Genomic DNA, 14,959 nt, shown 5'->3' with positions numbered 1-14,959 from the left:
AAACTACTACAAAATGAGACAAAATCTATAACAAAAAAAAAATTAAAAAAAATTGCAATATTCAAAGTATGCCACATCATATTTAAAATCCTAGAACTTTTGTCATGTCGTGTAAAACAAAATTTTTTTTGTCTTTATTGTTCACGTGAACAGTAACTGTATTGGTACTGTTCACGTAACATTGTTTTAAAAAAAAATATATTTATTTTTACTGTTCACGTGAACTGTTCCAGAATTTTTTTTTTCAAAAACAAGTCTACAGAAAAGTTAAACCGTGCTCTGATATCAAGCTGTAACGCCTCAATTTTCTATGAACTCCGAAACGTCACGAAAAACTCATTTTTCTTTATTTTAAGTGCGGAACTATAAAAATAAAATTCTTTATTAAACACATAACTGCAACATCTATAAATCTAAATTTGAAATATGAAAATTTTATCTAAGCATAACATAAACTCCTAACTAATTCGAATAACACGTTTGGAACAAAATTAAACTAATTGGTAAATTTAAAAACGGCAAACTTATTTAGTTTTCTTTTCATTTGATCCACTTGGTATCCTCGTCACCGCCCTTCCACAATTCCAGTCGACCCAAAAAAACCTGTAAAAATTTGTAAGAATGGGTATTAGAAAACACTCAGTAATATACATGCATGTATATAACAATAAAAATTATAATTCTTACCATCTGATCTTTTGGAGGATATCGGTGACCAAGAGACACACCCATCTTAGGTCCTCTTATAATCTCGTAAGATTTCGTATCTCTTAAAAAAAACGAACGTCTACTGACAATCCATGCATGTTTTATTGAACATAAACACATAAGGAAACAAAATGCTTGCACTTAAAGTATCTTACTTCGTTAGAAAAATTTGAAGCACGTTCAAAATATTTTCTTCGCTTTAAAAAATACGTGATTAAAATATTCGATGTATGCAAACTATATTTCCAATGCTATAGTTGAAAAAGACAATAGAATTTTGGTGAAATTGGGATGAAAGAGACGTGTACCACCAAATTGGATAAAGCTAAAAAAATTTGATAAAGCAAATAATGATGTGATTTGTGTACATGATTGTGATAAAAATATATATATAATTAATACTTATCAAATCAAAAGTAGAATCATGGCCAACCACTACAATTACAACTACAAGGTAGAATTCCTATATATCTACACGTGAAACTAGTGGCTCCAACTACACCAAATCCTAAACCAATTTAAAATAACATCTATTCTTAGAACTACAATATCTTTGGCCTAACTTATCCAAATTAACTCTTTCTCGAGCCTAAAATTCATGATTTAATATGATCTATCCAACAAACCTAATATTGATATATTAAATCTTGATATGTGAAAATCTAATTATTAGACCCAAATAAAATAGGAATTTATATAATATACGACATAAATAAATTTTTATCTATAAAATTTTTTGGTTGCTACAATCTTGGCGTTGGACCTAACACTAAGGCTAACTTGACCTATTTTAACTATTGTAAAATGTGCTTGCATGCTTCTATTGGAATTCCAAATAGTGAAACTTACTTGAAATCATAGAAACGAGGTTTAATCACTTGCCTTTGTTTCGCTTGTCTTCTAAACTTGTTTGTGTTCATTCCTTGGTCAGAAATTTGATCATAAAGGAAGGAATTTGATGGCCACAATCCAAGAACCATTTTAAAGATGATATATTTCCAAAATCGAGACACTACACTCATGTATATTTCTCTCTACATTGCCATACGAATTTGTATGCATTCATTTGATTTTTTAAAGTTCTTTTTTTGTTGTGAAAATTTTATATGGGAGTTATGGGTTGTGGAAAATGAAACTCAATTTTCTCAGCTTCCTCAACTTTTCCCTCCAATATGCTCTTATAAATTTTGGTTGGATAAGCCATATGGTCAACCCATTTTCTTCCAATGTTTCCCACTTGAAAATGATGGGTTTGACCAAATTTTAATATAATATCAATTATATTTATCTCAACAGCTCCAAGTTCATATAGGTAAATGGATTGTGCAACAAGTGAGTTAATTTAAGATCAAACAACACTATACACCTATTAGGGATATATAGCACCTCTAGAAGCTAGAAGAGGAAATATATCTCTCGCTATACCCGAACATATTTTGTAACACCAATTCGAGTATTTCTAACCCTTCAATTAATAAAAAAATACTAAACTTTCTAATCAATTTCACAATTGTACCACAAACTCAAAATGTTAACACAATTGTCTGGCAGGTGAATATAAATTGAGGTGTTAGATAAAATATCATCATTTCCTATTTGAATCCCTTAATTTCAAGTTAGGCTTTCCTAAATATATCCCATCAAGCCGAACAACCATAGTTATTAGCAACATCCTAAAGTAGCAAACACAGAAATAAAATTTTGAGAAATAGACAAAAGTCATAAGGGTATATAAGTAATAAGTGTATAAAATACACCTATTTAATTCTTTAAAATGATGATATTTAGTTACTTCTCGTATGAATTATGGTCTAAATTATTACATTTTACATTGAATAGGTAAAATTCAATGACGATACAAGAAATTAAAGGAAATAAGCAAAAGTTGACAAAATTGGAGAAAGTAGGCTAAGTTGTAAGAGATCCAAAGTTCGAGGACTATAGTGCAAATTATAAAAGTTGTGTCGGACCTCATGATAAAGATCCAAGAGTCCTCGGAGTCAATTGAATAAAGAAAGTCATCAAAGGGATGAAATATAATCAAATTATGATCACACATCAAGTTTCAACCAAAGAAATGTATGCATCATTTTTAGACTCATATTGAGACCCACTTTTGACAGAGCAATTGATTGAATTTGAAAATAGTATAAAAGGAAAATTTTATCCCTTTGAGTTAGCTTTCCATCACATCTTGAATCACTTCGATCGAATATCGGGAGAAAATGTTATGATAAAAGGACTGAAAGTTGTGCAATGCGATCGAATTGACGATAGCGCCAAAGCGCTACGTTCTGATTTTTTCCTGAAAGTCAACACCTAGGTGTTGCAATCATAGTGCTTAGGTGCTACCATCAGCGCTTAGGCGCTGCATGCATAGCACTTCTAAATTTGTTCGCGTCGCTTAGGCGCTGACTTATAGCGCCTACGCGTTGCGCTGGGATTGTCTAGGGCGTGTTTTTGAGTTGTTTTGATGTCCATAAAAACCTTGCTTTCCACAAAAATGGAGGAGGCACCTACAAATACATCTTTTTCACACTTTTGGGGATTCTTCATACATTGAGAGGCAAGATAACATAATTGGAGAATCAAAAATGAAATTCAAAGGAGGAAAACACCAAGCAATTGAAGATTTAAAGCATTATTTGAAAGGGGAAGGAGATCTTGGTGTAAGAATTCTACTTTTTCTTCTACGTCTTTACTACAAATCCGGTGATGAATTTCTTGATAATTTCTTGTTTTTCTCTTATTAATATGTGTAGCTAAATTTAATTTTAGGACAAATAATGTAATCTATTTAGGACTTTTATTTCTTTTATTTGAGACTCTTTGTTCTTTTATATTTTATGTGTGGGTTTTAATTATGTTTTTCATGCTTTGAATTTTTTGGCAAATTATTCAATGATTTCGTGAACAATAATTACGTAGAGATGCGAATTCTTGTTTAGACCACATATTAAAATTCGATAAATTAATATAACTTGTAGAGATACCTATATTAATTGCTACGGTCTTATAGGATTTCTTAGAATTGTTATTTCATTTAAATAATATTGATTCGCATAGAGATATGGAGTTGAATTATTTAAACAAGCTCAACGAGACCGGAGAGGGGTAAATTGAATACCATTGAAGAATTCGACTGAACACTACTTTAGTTTTATGAATCTCAATATTAGAAGTAAAGGTGACCAATTGAATTTTAAATCACTTTTTGTTGCATCCATTCAAATTTTTAGTAGTTGGATTTAAAAATCACATTCAATCAATTTTTTTTTTGTTTATTTTCATCAAATAGAAGTTAGGAATAATAAATTGAGTACTAAAGTATAGTTCTTGTAAGAACGATAATCCGGACTCAAAATATCCACTTTACTCTTGTTACGATCCGTCCACTTACAGGATAAAATTGACGACAAGTTTTTGGCGCCGTTGTTGGGGACTATTACTTTTAGTCTTAATTTTTTTTAACTGTCATTTAATTTGTTTATTTTCTTTTATTTAAAAAAAATTGTGTTTATTGTATGCTCCGTGTAGAAGGCAGCGATCTTGAACCGTTTGATTCAGAAATAGAAAGTAACTTCAGATGGAGATGCAAAGAACACAAACAAAAATAGTAACATCAAATGGCTGACATTCAACAACTCCCTATTCCTATTCAGCCAATTGGACAAGTGGCCACAAGAGTAGCTATACCACCAAAACAGGAACATGAGCAAATGGAAATAAGTGAAGGAGATTTACCAGTCTCAATGTTCCTGACACCTATAGCAGCACCCCCATGCGTTCTAGTATCTTGTATCCAGACTTTGGGGTGAATAACTTTTAGATTAGGCTAGATTGGATTAACTTGATGAGTAATACTCTGCAATTCTACGGGTTGCCTCATGAAAACCCGAACACACACATCTCCAAATTTCTCAAAAACTATCAGAACTTTCATGCTCCGTTAGTTGACATGATAAAATACACAATAAAGAACATGGAGAAGAAGTAGGGAACAAAAGAAAAAACTAGTTGTGTTGCGTGAATTCTTTCCCCAATCGTCGTCAATCTTCTTGCAATTGCTTTTATTGATCTTTGCTTCTTGAGATTTTCTCCTTGCAATCCTCTTTTTTCCCTTTCGAAGAAGAAAATGTCGTTTTGTTTGTCCCCCAGGTTAAATAGTATGATAAATTTTATTTCCATAAGAGTTTGTGTTAAAAAGGGATCTGCTCGATTTTTTTTCGAAAAATGTACGCGCGTGCAGTATACTTCCTTGCGTGCGTACTACATATCACTTTTACATTTTGCATATGAAATTCAAGCCTATGCACGCATGAGAGTATTGGCTTGTGTCCACATGCCACTATGAAATTTTTTCATGTGTTGCACTTTGGTCCCCATAGTTCATTCTTCGTACCTTTCGGTTTATATTGACATCTCTTAATCATTCATCCTCCAATGGGTACTTTGCGATTTAGTCCTCAAACTTTTGATTAAGCCTAAGTTAGCAAATTTCCCCCTCTTCTGTCCAATTTCATTGTTTTGCCTCGAGTTATACCTAACAAATGAAATATGTATGAAGTTAAGCATCAATTCATCCTAAATAACAAAAATTGTTCCAGTGTAATGAATGAAATAAGTATATAAAATACACTTATCAAATATCCCCGAACTTGAACAATTGTTTGTCCTCAAACAAAGGCCAGATCAAATAAAATCATTAATATTTACACAAACACAGCTAAAATGCACAATTACTTAAAACAAATTTCATTAGATATCTTGCCTTCATTGCTCAGGATTGAAGCCATAACATCGACTCTATGAATCACTTTAAAGTTATAATGTACAAGCTAAAATTCTTACATATTCAATGTAAAACAGGTGTGTGTGTGTGTGTGTGTAGAGAGAAGTGCAACAATGTACAAGAATAAATTGATCCAATTCCCAACCTTAAAAGTCAACTATTTCCTTACTTCACTTGTGGGATTCACAGACCCCCAAACTTATTTTCTTTTCTCTTTCCCATGGTGTAATCTAAGGTTAATCTTCAATACTAATCTCTTATATCACTCAAGTTTCGTTAGATTTTACTGATTACAGTTCCACATGTCAACAAATGAGGATTTTTCTTACTTTTGACTGCTTCAACCTCTAAGAATTAACCAAGTTACTAACCTCTTGTCAACATGTCAAATCCTCTAAAATGAGTGTTTGGGGCTTAAGTAAGGCATTTTTTTTATCACCCTTTGTGCGGACGTCCTTCCCTTAAACTTTCTATATGACCCCTATAGCGAGCTTTAGACGATAACTCCCAAATCATATGACTTTAGGGCACTAGGTTTTAAACATTTACAGGCTTAATCACTCAATCATAAATGCTATGAAGAGACGATTCACAATGAGATTATTAAAGCTATCCTCATTGGGAACTTTATTTTATTTTTTTGCAATGATTAGTGCAATGTCCCTTATTAAACACTCATTCTCGAAAATTGACCTCTAACTTAAGGTTTTCACCCAATTTTCATCCTATTGGTCTCCTATTGTTTACAGAAAAATTGGCACACACGGAATCCACATTTATCTCCAATTTTCTCCACAACAGTGCAATCCTCCAAACATCCTAGATTTTGTTTAAGGGCATACTGATCTTTAATGGTCATTGGGTTTAACAATCTAAGTTCTATAGTCCAACCTCTAAACATGAATCCACCTATTCACGCATAATGCTACAATCAACTCACGTGCAAAATAATTTCCGTTCCACATGAATAAGTAAAAATTTGACTCACACACATAAATTGTCCACAATTCATGAACCAATGCATGTTCTTAATAATACACATCATTGTTGGCAAGACTATCTAGCTCACACAAGCATGCAGAACACGATTTTTAAATTTTTGTTAACAATGCACACAACTAAAAAAAATGCACACAAATCACACAAAATAAAAAAAAATTAGATAATTAGACAACTTATCATACACTCCCCTCAAACTTAAACTGAACATTGTCTCCAATGTGAAATTAAAAGAAAAGGAGGAAGTCTTCCTTGAATTGCCAATGACAGTCTGGTGCTCTGATGTTGAATTTGATGGATGCTTCTTCTCTTTTTCCCTCACAAACTTGAGATTTATCCAACTTCTCCTTGTTAATGTTGGTTTGATTGTTCCATGACATCATGTTCCTAAAAATTCAAAATGTAGATATTAAATTCATAGATCAAGTGTTACTTAACTCGAGCATCAATAACCAACTTGATTATTCAAAGACCTAAGAGGGACGGACAGGATTGATGAATTCCTAAATAAAAACTTTGAAATAAAATAAACAATCCTATAATTTAAAAGAAATAAAATAAAATAAGTGAAAATGTAAGAATGCTTGAGTATCCTTCCAAGAAGCACTTCTTTATAGTCACTAGCTAGACTTAACTGAACGCCTATGGAGAATCTTTAGGTGGCACATTTCTCTTATTTTCGAGCTTTACCCTTGGCTTTGTATTCTTCTTCATTGTAGAATGGCGAACAACCTTATACGATTTAGATCCCGGTATGGCCTTCAGGACCTTTTTTGATTTGGCAATGTTTGGAGGTTTCAAAGGCCTATCCACATAGCTCTCTTTTTTGTCAGGTGGGTTAGCTTCTTGGGCTAAGATGAAATCCATCACCTTCTTGGTTCCTGAGTCATTACCATCGGTAGATGCATCCCTTGCCGAGTAACTGATTGTCATATATTGCATTAACGGATCATAAAGTAATTTTCCTTTTCCTCTATTTCTTGCAATTAGTTCAGCTGATTGGATCATTTTGCAAATGTCAACTTTTCCTTTTTCTGCGACTTTCTTTTCTTGATGGATGTTGAAAGTTACTTGCTCTTCATTAACCCGTAGAGTCAACTTTCCTCCTTGCACATCAATTAATGCTTTTCCAGTAGCTAAGAAAGTTCGACCAAGAATCAATGGTACTTTCTCATCCTCCTCCATGTCCAATGCCACAAAGTCCAACGGAAAGGTGAACTTATCAACCTTCACCAATACATCTTCAATAATGCCCTTAGGATATGTGATCGATCTTTCTGCTAGTTGCAAGGTGAGGGTTGTGGGTTTTACCTCTCCAAGACCCAGTTTTATGAACACTGATAAGGGCATCAAGTTTATGCTAGCTCCAAGGTCACACAATGCCCTATCAAACGTGTTACCACCAATATTGCACGGGATGTTGAAGCTGCCCGGATCTTTCTATTTGTGAGGGAGTTTCTTCTGAAGTATAGCACTACATTCTTATATCAACTTAACAATCTCGAACTTCTCCAACTTTTTCTTCTTTGACATCAATTCCTTTAAGAACTTGGCATAGTTAAGCATTTGGGCCAAAGCTTCTGCAAAGGGGATGTTGATGTGGATTTTTTTGAAGACCTCCAAAAACTTTGCGAATTTTTCATCAAACTCTTTCTTCAAATACCTTTGCGGGAATGGTAGTGGGTGCTTCAAGATAGGTGGGTTGTTTGGAAATAAAATTGAGTAAGGTTTATAAATCTTCTTTTTTGTCTCTACCTCAGATTTCTGCTCTTCAGTCTGCTTTTCTCCTACAAGTATGGGATCCGATGTAGGTGCCACAACCTCTTTAGGCTTGCGTTCGTCAACTACTTTACCAATCCTTAAGGTGATAGCATTGTAGTGTTCCCTTGGGTTGACCTCCGTATCATTGGGAAATTTTCCTTTCTGTAGGGACTGTATCGCAGTTGCTATCTGACCAATTTGTACCTCCAAATTCTTCACTGTGGCCCCTAAGTTGGTCATATGAGTCTCAATTTTGTCAAGTTTTGCCTCATCTTTGTTGAACCTCAATTTGGTCTCCGAAATGAAGGTTCCTAAAATATCTTCTTGTGATGGCTTTCGTTCCCTTTTGATTAAAGTTCCGATCGTTCATATACTGAAGTTGTTAATTCTCTCTTTCAGCTTTCTAGTATGCAGTGGATGTAACCAGAATAGATTCTGATTTCTTTTGCGATCCATATGAAGTCAATGCAGCTATTTGATTAGTGAAAGATGACATTTGAGTTGTAACGGAGGTAATGGGATCCACCTCATAAAGGCCAGCAACTTTCTTTGCACTTGGACGCTCACTCGGCCATTGATAGTTATTAGTAGCTATCTCATCCAATAATGCATAAGCCTCATCTGGAATCTTGGATAATAATGCACTCCCTGCTGCAGAATCTACCACTATAGGTGTCTGACCATTCAAACCGCTATAGAAGGTTTGTATCTGCAACCTATCCAGGTAACCATGCTGAGGACGTCTTCTGAATACATCTTTATATCTCTCCCATGCCTCATAGAACTATTCGATGTTTGACTGTTGGAATTGCCCAATTTCACCCCGCAATTGCGCTGCCGTGGAAAGAATTTAGTAAAAAACTTTTGTGCTAACCCCTCCCAAATTGTGATGGATCCATACGGCTATAATTGGAACCATGCTTTAGCTTTGTCTCTTAAGGAAAAGGAAAATAGACAAAGTCGGATTGCAACTTCGGTAACGCCATTCATTTTCACTGTATCACAGATCTCCAGAAAGGACCCCAGATGAGAATTTGGTTCTTCTGTTGAAGCTCCTCCAAACTGATTCTGTTGCACCATGTGTACAAGTCTTAGTTTCAGTTCAAAGTTGTTAGCAGTAATAGCTGGGCATGCAATACCGAAGTAATTTTTCGTTGACAATTGGTCCGATATAGTCCCTTATAGCCCATTGTTGACCATTCTGATGGTTCTGATTTGCCATTAGTAGATCTTGTTCTACCATTGCTGTATGATTGTGTCTCTGAATACCCCTTAGAAGATGGAATGTACGTTCTGGTTCAGGATCAACAGGTAGTGAGTCAAGATTTCTAGCTCTTCGCAAAAATAGCTGAAAATAAGAACAAGGAAGCTTTTAGAAACAGACACAAGATAGATAAAAAAAAAAAATTAAAGTTAAGATAGAAATCCAAATTAAAATGAAAGCCAATTGGTAATAATATCAATCGAATTCAAATAAATCAATCCTTGGCAACGACGCCAAAAACTTGACACACGATTTATGTAACGTGATTTAATACCATAAGTGTACGGTATCAAGTTTTGTAATATAGTAGTAGAGTAAGAGTGTTGAACCCATAGGGATTGATATTTGAATCCTATCAAGTACTATAATTATTTTAACTTTCACTTTATTTAGACAATTAATTTTTGAAACGATATTTTATTGCTAAATTAAAATGAATGGGATGAACGATGCAAAGTGAATAAGACCAATTTATAAAGTTTCTTATCAAATTATGAATGCTTAGGGAGTGATTCCATTGTACTATCGATGATGTTTTACAACCGTTATAACTATTTCTATCAATCTTTCCAAAATTTATAAACAAGAACTCTAAATTGATTCCATTTCCCTCTCTCGAGCACCAAATAAAATTTATTTCTATATTTTAATTCCAATATCTCTATTCCAAACTAACATATAGAAATTATCAAAGAGCCTAGTTCTTTAAGTGGAATTAACATCTAAGATCCGCACTTTCTCTCAAAATCTAGATTATGTTATTCTTAGATCACACCTAAATTTAACTCTCTCGAGCATCAAAATTTAAAGCATCAAATCAATCAATTAGTGGCCAGTTAATTGAAAGCATTATGTCAGAACAATATAAATAAATAACCGGAAAGATTAATTGAAATATTTATATAGGAATTAAAATGTGTCTAAGTAGGCTACATCAAATCGCTAGGATTGAAGTCTAGTTCATAATGGAATTGATTGACATGCTAAAATACACAATAAAGAACACGGAGAAGAAGTAGGGAACAAAAGGAAAAACTAGCTGGGTTGCGTGAATTCTTCCCCCAATCATCGTCAATCTTCTTGCAATTGCTTTTGTTGATCTTTGCCTCTTGAGATTTTCTCCTTGCAATCCTCTTTTTCCCTCTCGAAGAAGAAAACGCTGTTCTGTTCATCCCTCTAGGTTAAGTAGTATGATAGATTTTATTTTCGTAAGAGTTTGTGTTAAAAACTGAATTTGCTTGATTATTTTTTTCAGAAAATGCATGCACGCGCGGTATACTTTCTTGCATGCACGCCGCATATCACTTCTATATTTTGCATATGAAATTCAAGCCCGTGCACATGTGAGAGTATTGGCTTGCACGCACGTGCCACTGTGAAATTTTTTCATGTGTTGCACTTTGGTCCCTATAGTTCATTCTTCGTTCCTTTTGGTTCATATTAACATTTTCTTCATCATTCATCCTCCAATACTATTTAATATCCTCTAGCTTTTCTTAAATCATCAACATTAGGTCCGAATCAACTCTTGGTACTTTGCGATTTAGTCCCCAAACTTTTGATTAAGCTTGAGTTAGCAAATTTCCTGCTCTTTTGTTCAATTTCATTTTTTTGCCTTGAGTTACACCTAACAAACGAAATATGTATTAAGTTAAGCATCAATTCATCCTAAATGACAAAAATTGCTCTAGTTTAATGAATGAAATAAGTGTATAAAATGCACTTATCAATCAATAAATAAAGATTGGTTTGACACCTACATGTTAGTAAATTTTGGTTCTGTTCTATTGGGGAACGATGTATTTTGTAGAATTTTGGGAATAGGAAATTCAAAATTACAATGTTTGATGGTATTGTTAGAACTTCATGTGATGTTAGACATATGCCGAATGTAAGGAAGTAACTAACATCATTGGATATTTTATACTCTAAAGAGTTTAGTAATTTGTCTAATAATGAAGTAATGAAGGTAAATATAGTTATCATGACTGTGATAGGAGAAGAAATTTGCAAAGAATATTGATATGTGGAGTTCTTGCTGTAGAGCCCGAGTCAGGGAATAAAGTCTTGTGGATATGTGATTGGATCATATGGGTCAGCATGGTATGCTGGAGCTTCATAAGAATAACATATTGAAGGGTGTTAAAACATACAATCTTGATTTCTACAAGTATTATGTTATTGGGGAACAACAACACAAAGATGACTATTAACTATGTTTATGGGCCATTAAGGATAGCATCACAAAGAGGATATATATATTTTGTGAGTTTTGTTGATGATTACTTAATAAAGTTTTGGATGTATTCAAGCAGTACAAGTCACTTTACCAAGTTCAAGCTCTGGAAAGTTGAAGCAGAAAACTAATCAGGGAGGTATGAAATGCCTCAGATCAAACAATGTTACTAGGTTTACAGATTCAAAGTTCATAGAATTCTGTGAGCATCATGGGATTAAGAGACATTATACAGTATGTAAGATACCAGAATATAATGGTTTAAGAGAAGGAATAAACATGACAATAGAATAAGAACCAGGTGTTTCAGCTTGAATGCAGGGCTTGCAAAGTTATAGGTAGATATAGTATGGCATGTATCTTGAATAAAAGGTCTCCTAGAGTAGCAATAGATTGGAAGATAGAGGAAAAGATGTGAATAAACAGTGTGATAGACTACTGTGGTTTGAGAGCGTATAGTTGTCCAACCTATACAATGTTTCTAGGGAAGAGAGACTAAAGTTTGATGCGAAATTGAAATAATGCATAATTCTAGGATATCAAAAAGTAGTGAAAGGGCTCAAACTTTGGGATCCAATGGTAAACAATGTGTTCAGTGGAGATGTGATTTTTTTATGAAAAGTCCATGTTGCAACTTACTAAGGGAGAAGAGAAGTAGGTGCCATATAATTGCAACAGTGAGCATGTGATGCATATAGAGTTAGAGACTAATGTCAGAGAGGACAATGTGTAGAATGCAACATGTTCTAGATACGGAATGGACTGGAGCACATTAGGCTACTCACTAGTATGGTTTTAAAGATTTGGTTTTTTATGCACTTCTTACCCGTAACAAGGATCTTACTACATTTCAAAAATCTATGAATAATAAATAGAATAGTAGATGGATGGGTACTATGGTTGAGGAGATTGAGTCTTTACATAAGAACTAGATATGGAAATTAAGGAGCTTTCAGAGGGAATGAGCGTAATAGGATGCAAATGGGTGTATAAGAAGAAAGAAGTAATATCTGAAAAAGAGGGGAAAAAGTTCAAGGTTGGCTTATTGACAAAGGAAAATGGTTGACTATGATGAGTTTTTCTCCTATGTAGAGCAGTGTTGGATTTAGTAGTACATCTGGACATGTAGTTGGAGCAGATGAATAAAAAGACAGCTTTTCTATATGGTGATCCAGTGGAGTGGATTTACATGAAGTTGTAAGAATGGTTTAGTAAGCCTCGACATTAGCACTGGGTCTTTTAAATTAAGAAAATTACTTTGTGGGCCACTCTACTGTAGTAGAACGATTTGACTCCAATATGATTCGGATTGGCTATAAGAGATGTGAGTATGATTGTTGCGTTTATGTGAAGTGCCTTAATGATGGTTCATTTATTTTTTTGTTAATTTATTTAGATGTAATGTTAATTGCTACTATGAGTATGAGTCAAGTCAACAAACTGAATATTTTGTTGAGAAGATTCTTGGGATAGAGATTCACAAGGAGAGAGATTTTAAAGTTTCCATATGCTTGTGTATTGGGGTATTCGATTTATGCTACAGTTTGTATGGTGAGAAAGTTATTGGCAAGTCCATGAGGACAATATTAATATGTAGTCAAGTCGATTTTCAGACACTTGAGGAGTACTACAGACTATGATATCATGTTTAGTAGATAACAAAATGATCCTTCGGCTGTGGATATGTGGATGCTAAATATGCAGGGGATTTAGATGATAGGAGATCTACTACAGGTTATGTATTCACTCTTGTAAGATGACCTAATTGTTGGAGGTTCATGATTTAGTCTCTAGTTGCATCTTTGAGGTAAAGTATACGGCAATGTGTTGTATCGCTTAGTAACGGATCGAGTTTGATACTTGTTGGCTAGAAAGGCTCCCAGATCAGTTCTCCGCAACTTCCCAATCTTGAATAGTAATATGAATTATCTAGGATATTCTGAAGGATCCTATCCTCCTTGTTAACGCAATTCGAGGTGCATTGGTCCTCCTTAATTCAACATAAGGTTGAGATGAAAATACTTTTTTGATAATTTTATTGATAATAGTCTTGACTTTAAATAGCTGTACGGCTTACAATTATTAAAGGAAGGAATAATATAATTGATACCTAAAATAAGTTCTTCCATTATTATTTAAATCTTTATTCGATAAGTCTCGACTGGAAACCATAATTGCAGTCCATCTCTACCTTGCAATCATTGTATACTTGCTACCTTGCCATACATCCATGTTGCAATTCCTATGCATGTACTATCTTGCCAATTTTGCTTCTAACAACTCCATCCTCCATAAAAACATCCTTGTCATCAAGGATGAAATAAGGAGATCGAGGCTTAGAAAATTCCACGTCTTCCTACATAGCATCTGCTGGAGAAAGATTTTGCCAGTGAACCAAGATTTCTTCACCTCCCTTATTTATCTTGCTATTCAAAATAGCTTGTGGTAAAGGGTCCATAGGTTGGTCCATAGAAATAGGAGGTAAAATTGGCTCAACCTTCCCATTATCTCCTATCCTTTTTTTTAGGAGGGAGACATAGAACACACGGTGAAGTTTGGAATCATCTGGTTACTCCAATTTATACGCCATCAACCCAATCCGTGCAATGATCTTAAATGGGCCAAAAAATTTGGGAGCCAGCTTCTGATTTTTTCTTTGAGCCATGGTTAACTGGCGACAAGGTTACAACTTCAAGAACACAAAATTACCCACGTTATACTCTTTATCTGTCTTCTTTGCGTCATAATATTTTTTCATTCGTTGTTGAGCCACCTTCAAATTAGCCCTTGCTTCTCACAATATTTGATCCCTTGCCAACAAAAAATTCTCCACCGACTCCACTTTAGTCGTGCTATGGACATATGCTAGCAATGAGGGTGAAGCACGACCATAAACAATTTCAAATGGGGTCTTCCCTGTTGAAGAATGGATACTAGTGTTATAACAATACTGTACCTAAGGTAGCCACATCACTTATTCCTTAGGTTTATCTAGAGATAAACAACGTACATTTCCATGGTGCGATTTACCACCTCCGTTTGGCCGTCTGTTTGAGGATGATAGGCTGAATTGAAGTTAAATTTAATTTTATTCAACTGAAATAACGTCATCCAAAAGACACTTGTAAATGTCAGGTCACAATCACAGACAATCGTTTTCGGCATCCCATATAATTTGAAAATATGTTCAAAAAAATAT

The 14,959-nt window shown here is 34.2% G+C and overlaps 1 protein-coding gene across 1 annotated transcript; it reads right to left on the bottom strand.

Moving 5' to 3' along the window:
- Positions 1-8,663: 8,663 nt before the first annotated feature.
- LOC111394206 lies at positions 8,664-9,340 on the bottom strand. The gene is made up of 3 exons (XM_023019968.1): positions 9,177-9,340; positions 9,083-9,094; positions 8,664-8,976 (listed from the first exon to the last, which is right to left on the bottom strand). Exons 1-3 carry the CDS (start codon positions 9,338-9,340, stop codon positions 8,664-8,666), a joined length of 489 nt encoding a protein of 162 aa, XP_022875736.1.
- Positions 9,341-14,959: the final 5,619 nt, after the last annotated feature.

Source organism: Olea europaea, chromosome 5 (genome assembly GCF_002742605.1).
Source record: "Olea europaea var. sylvestris chromosome 5, O_europaea_v1, whole genome shotgun sequence".
Taxonomy (NCBI): domain Eukaryota; kingdom Viridiplantae; phylum Streptophyta; class Magnoliopsida; order Lamiales; family Oleaceae; genus Olea; species Olea europaea.
The sequence above is the reverse complement of the archived record's forward strand: the minus strand, read 5'-3'. Positions and strand labels throughout refer to the sequence as shown.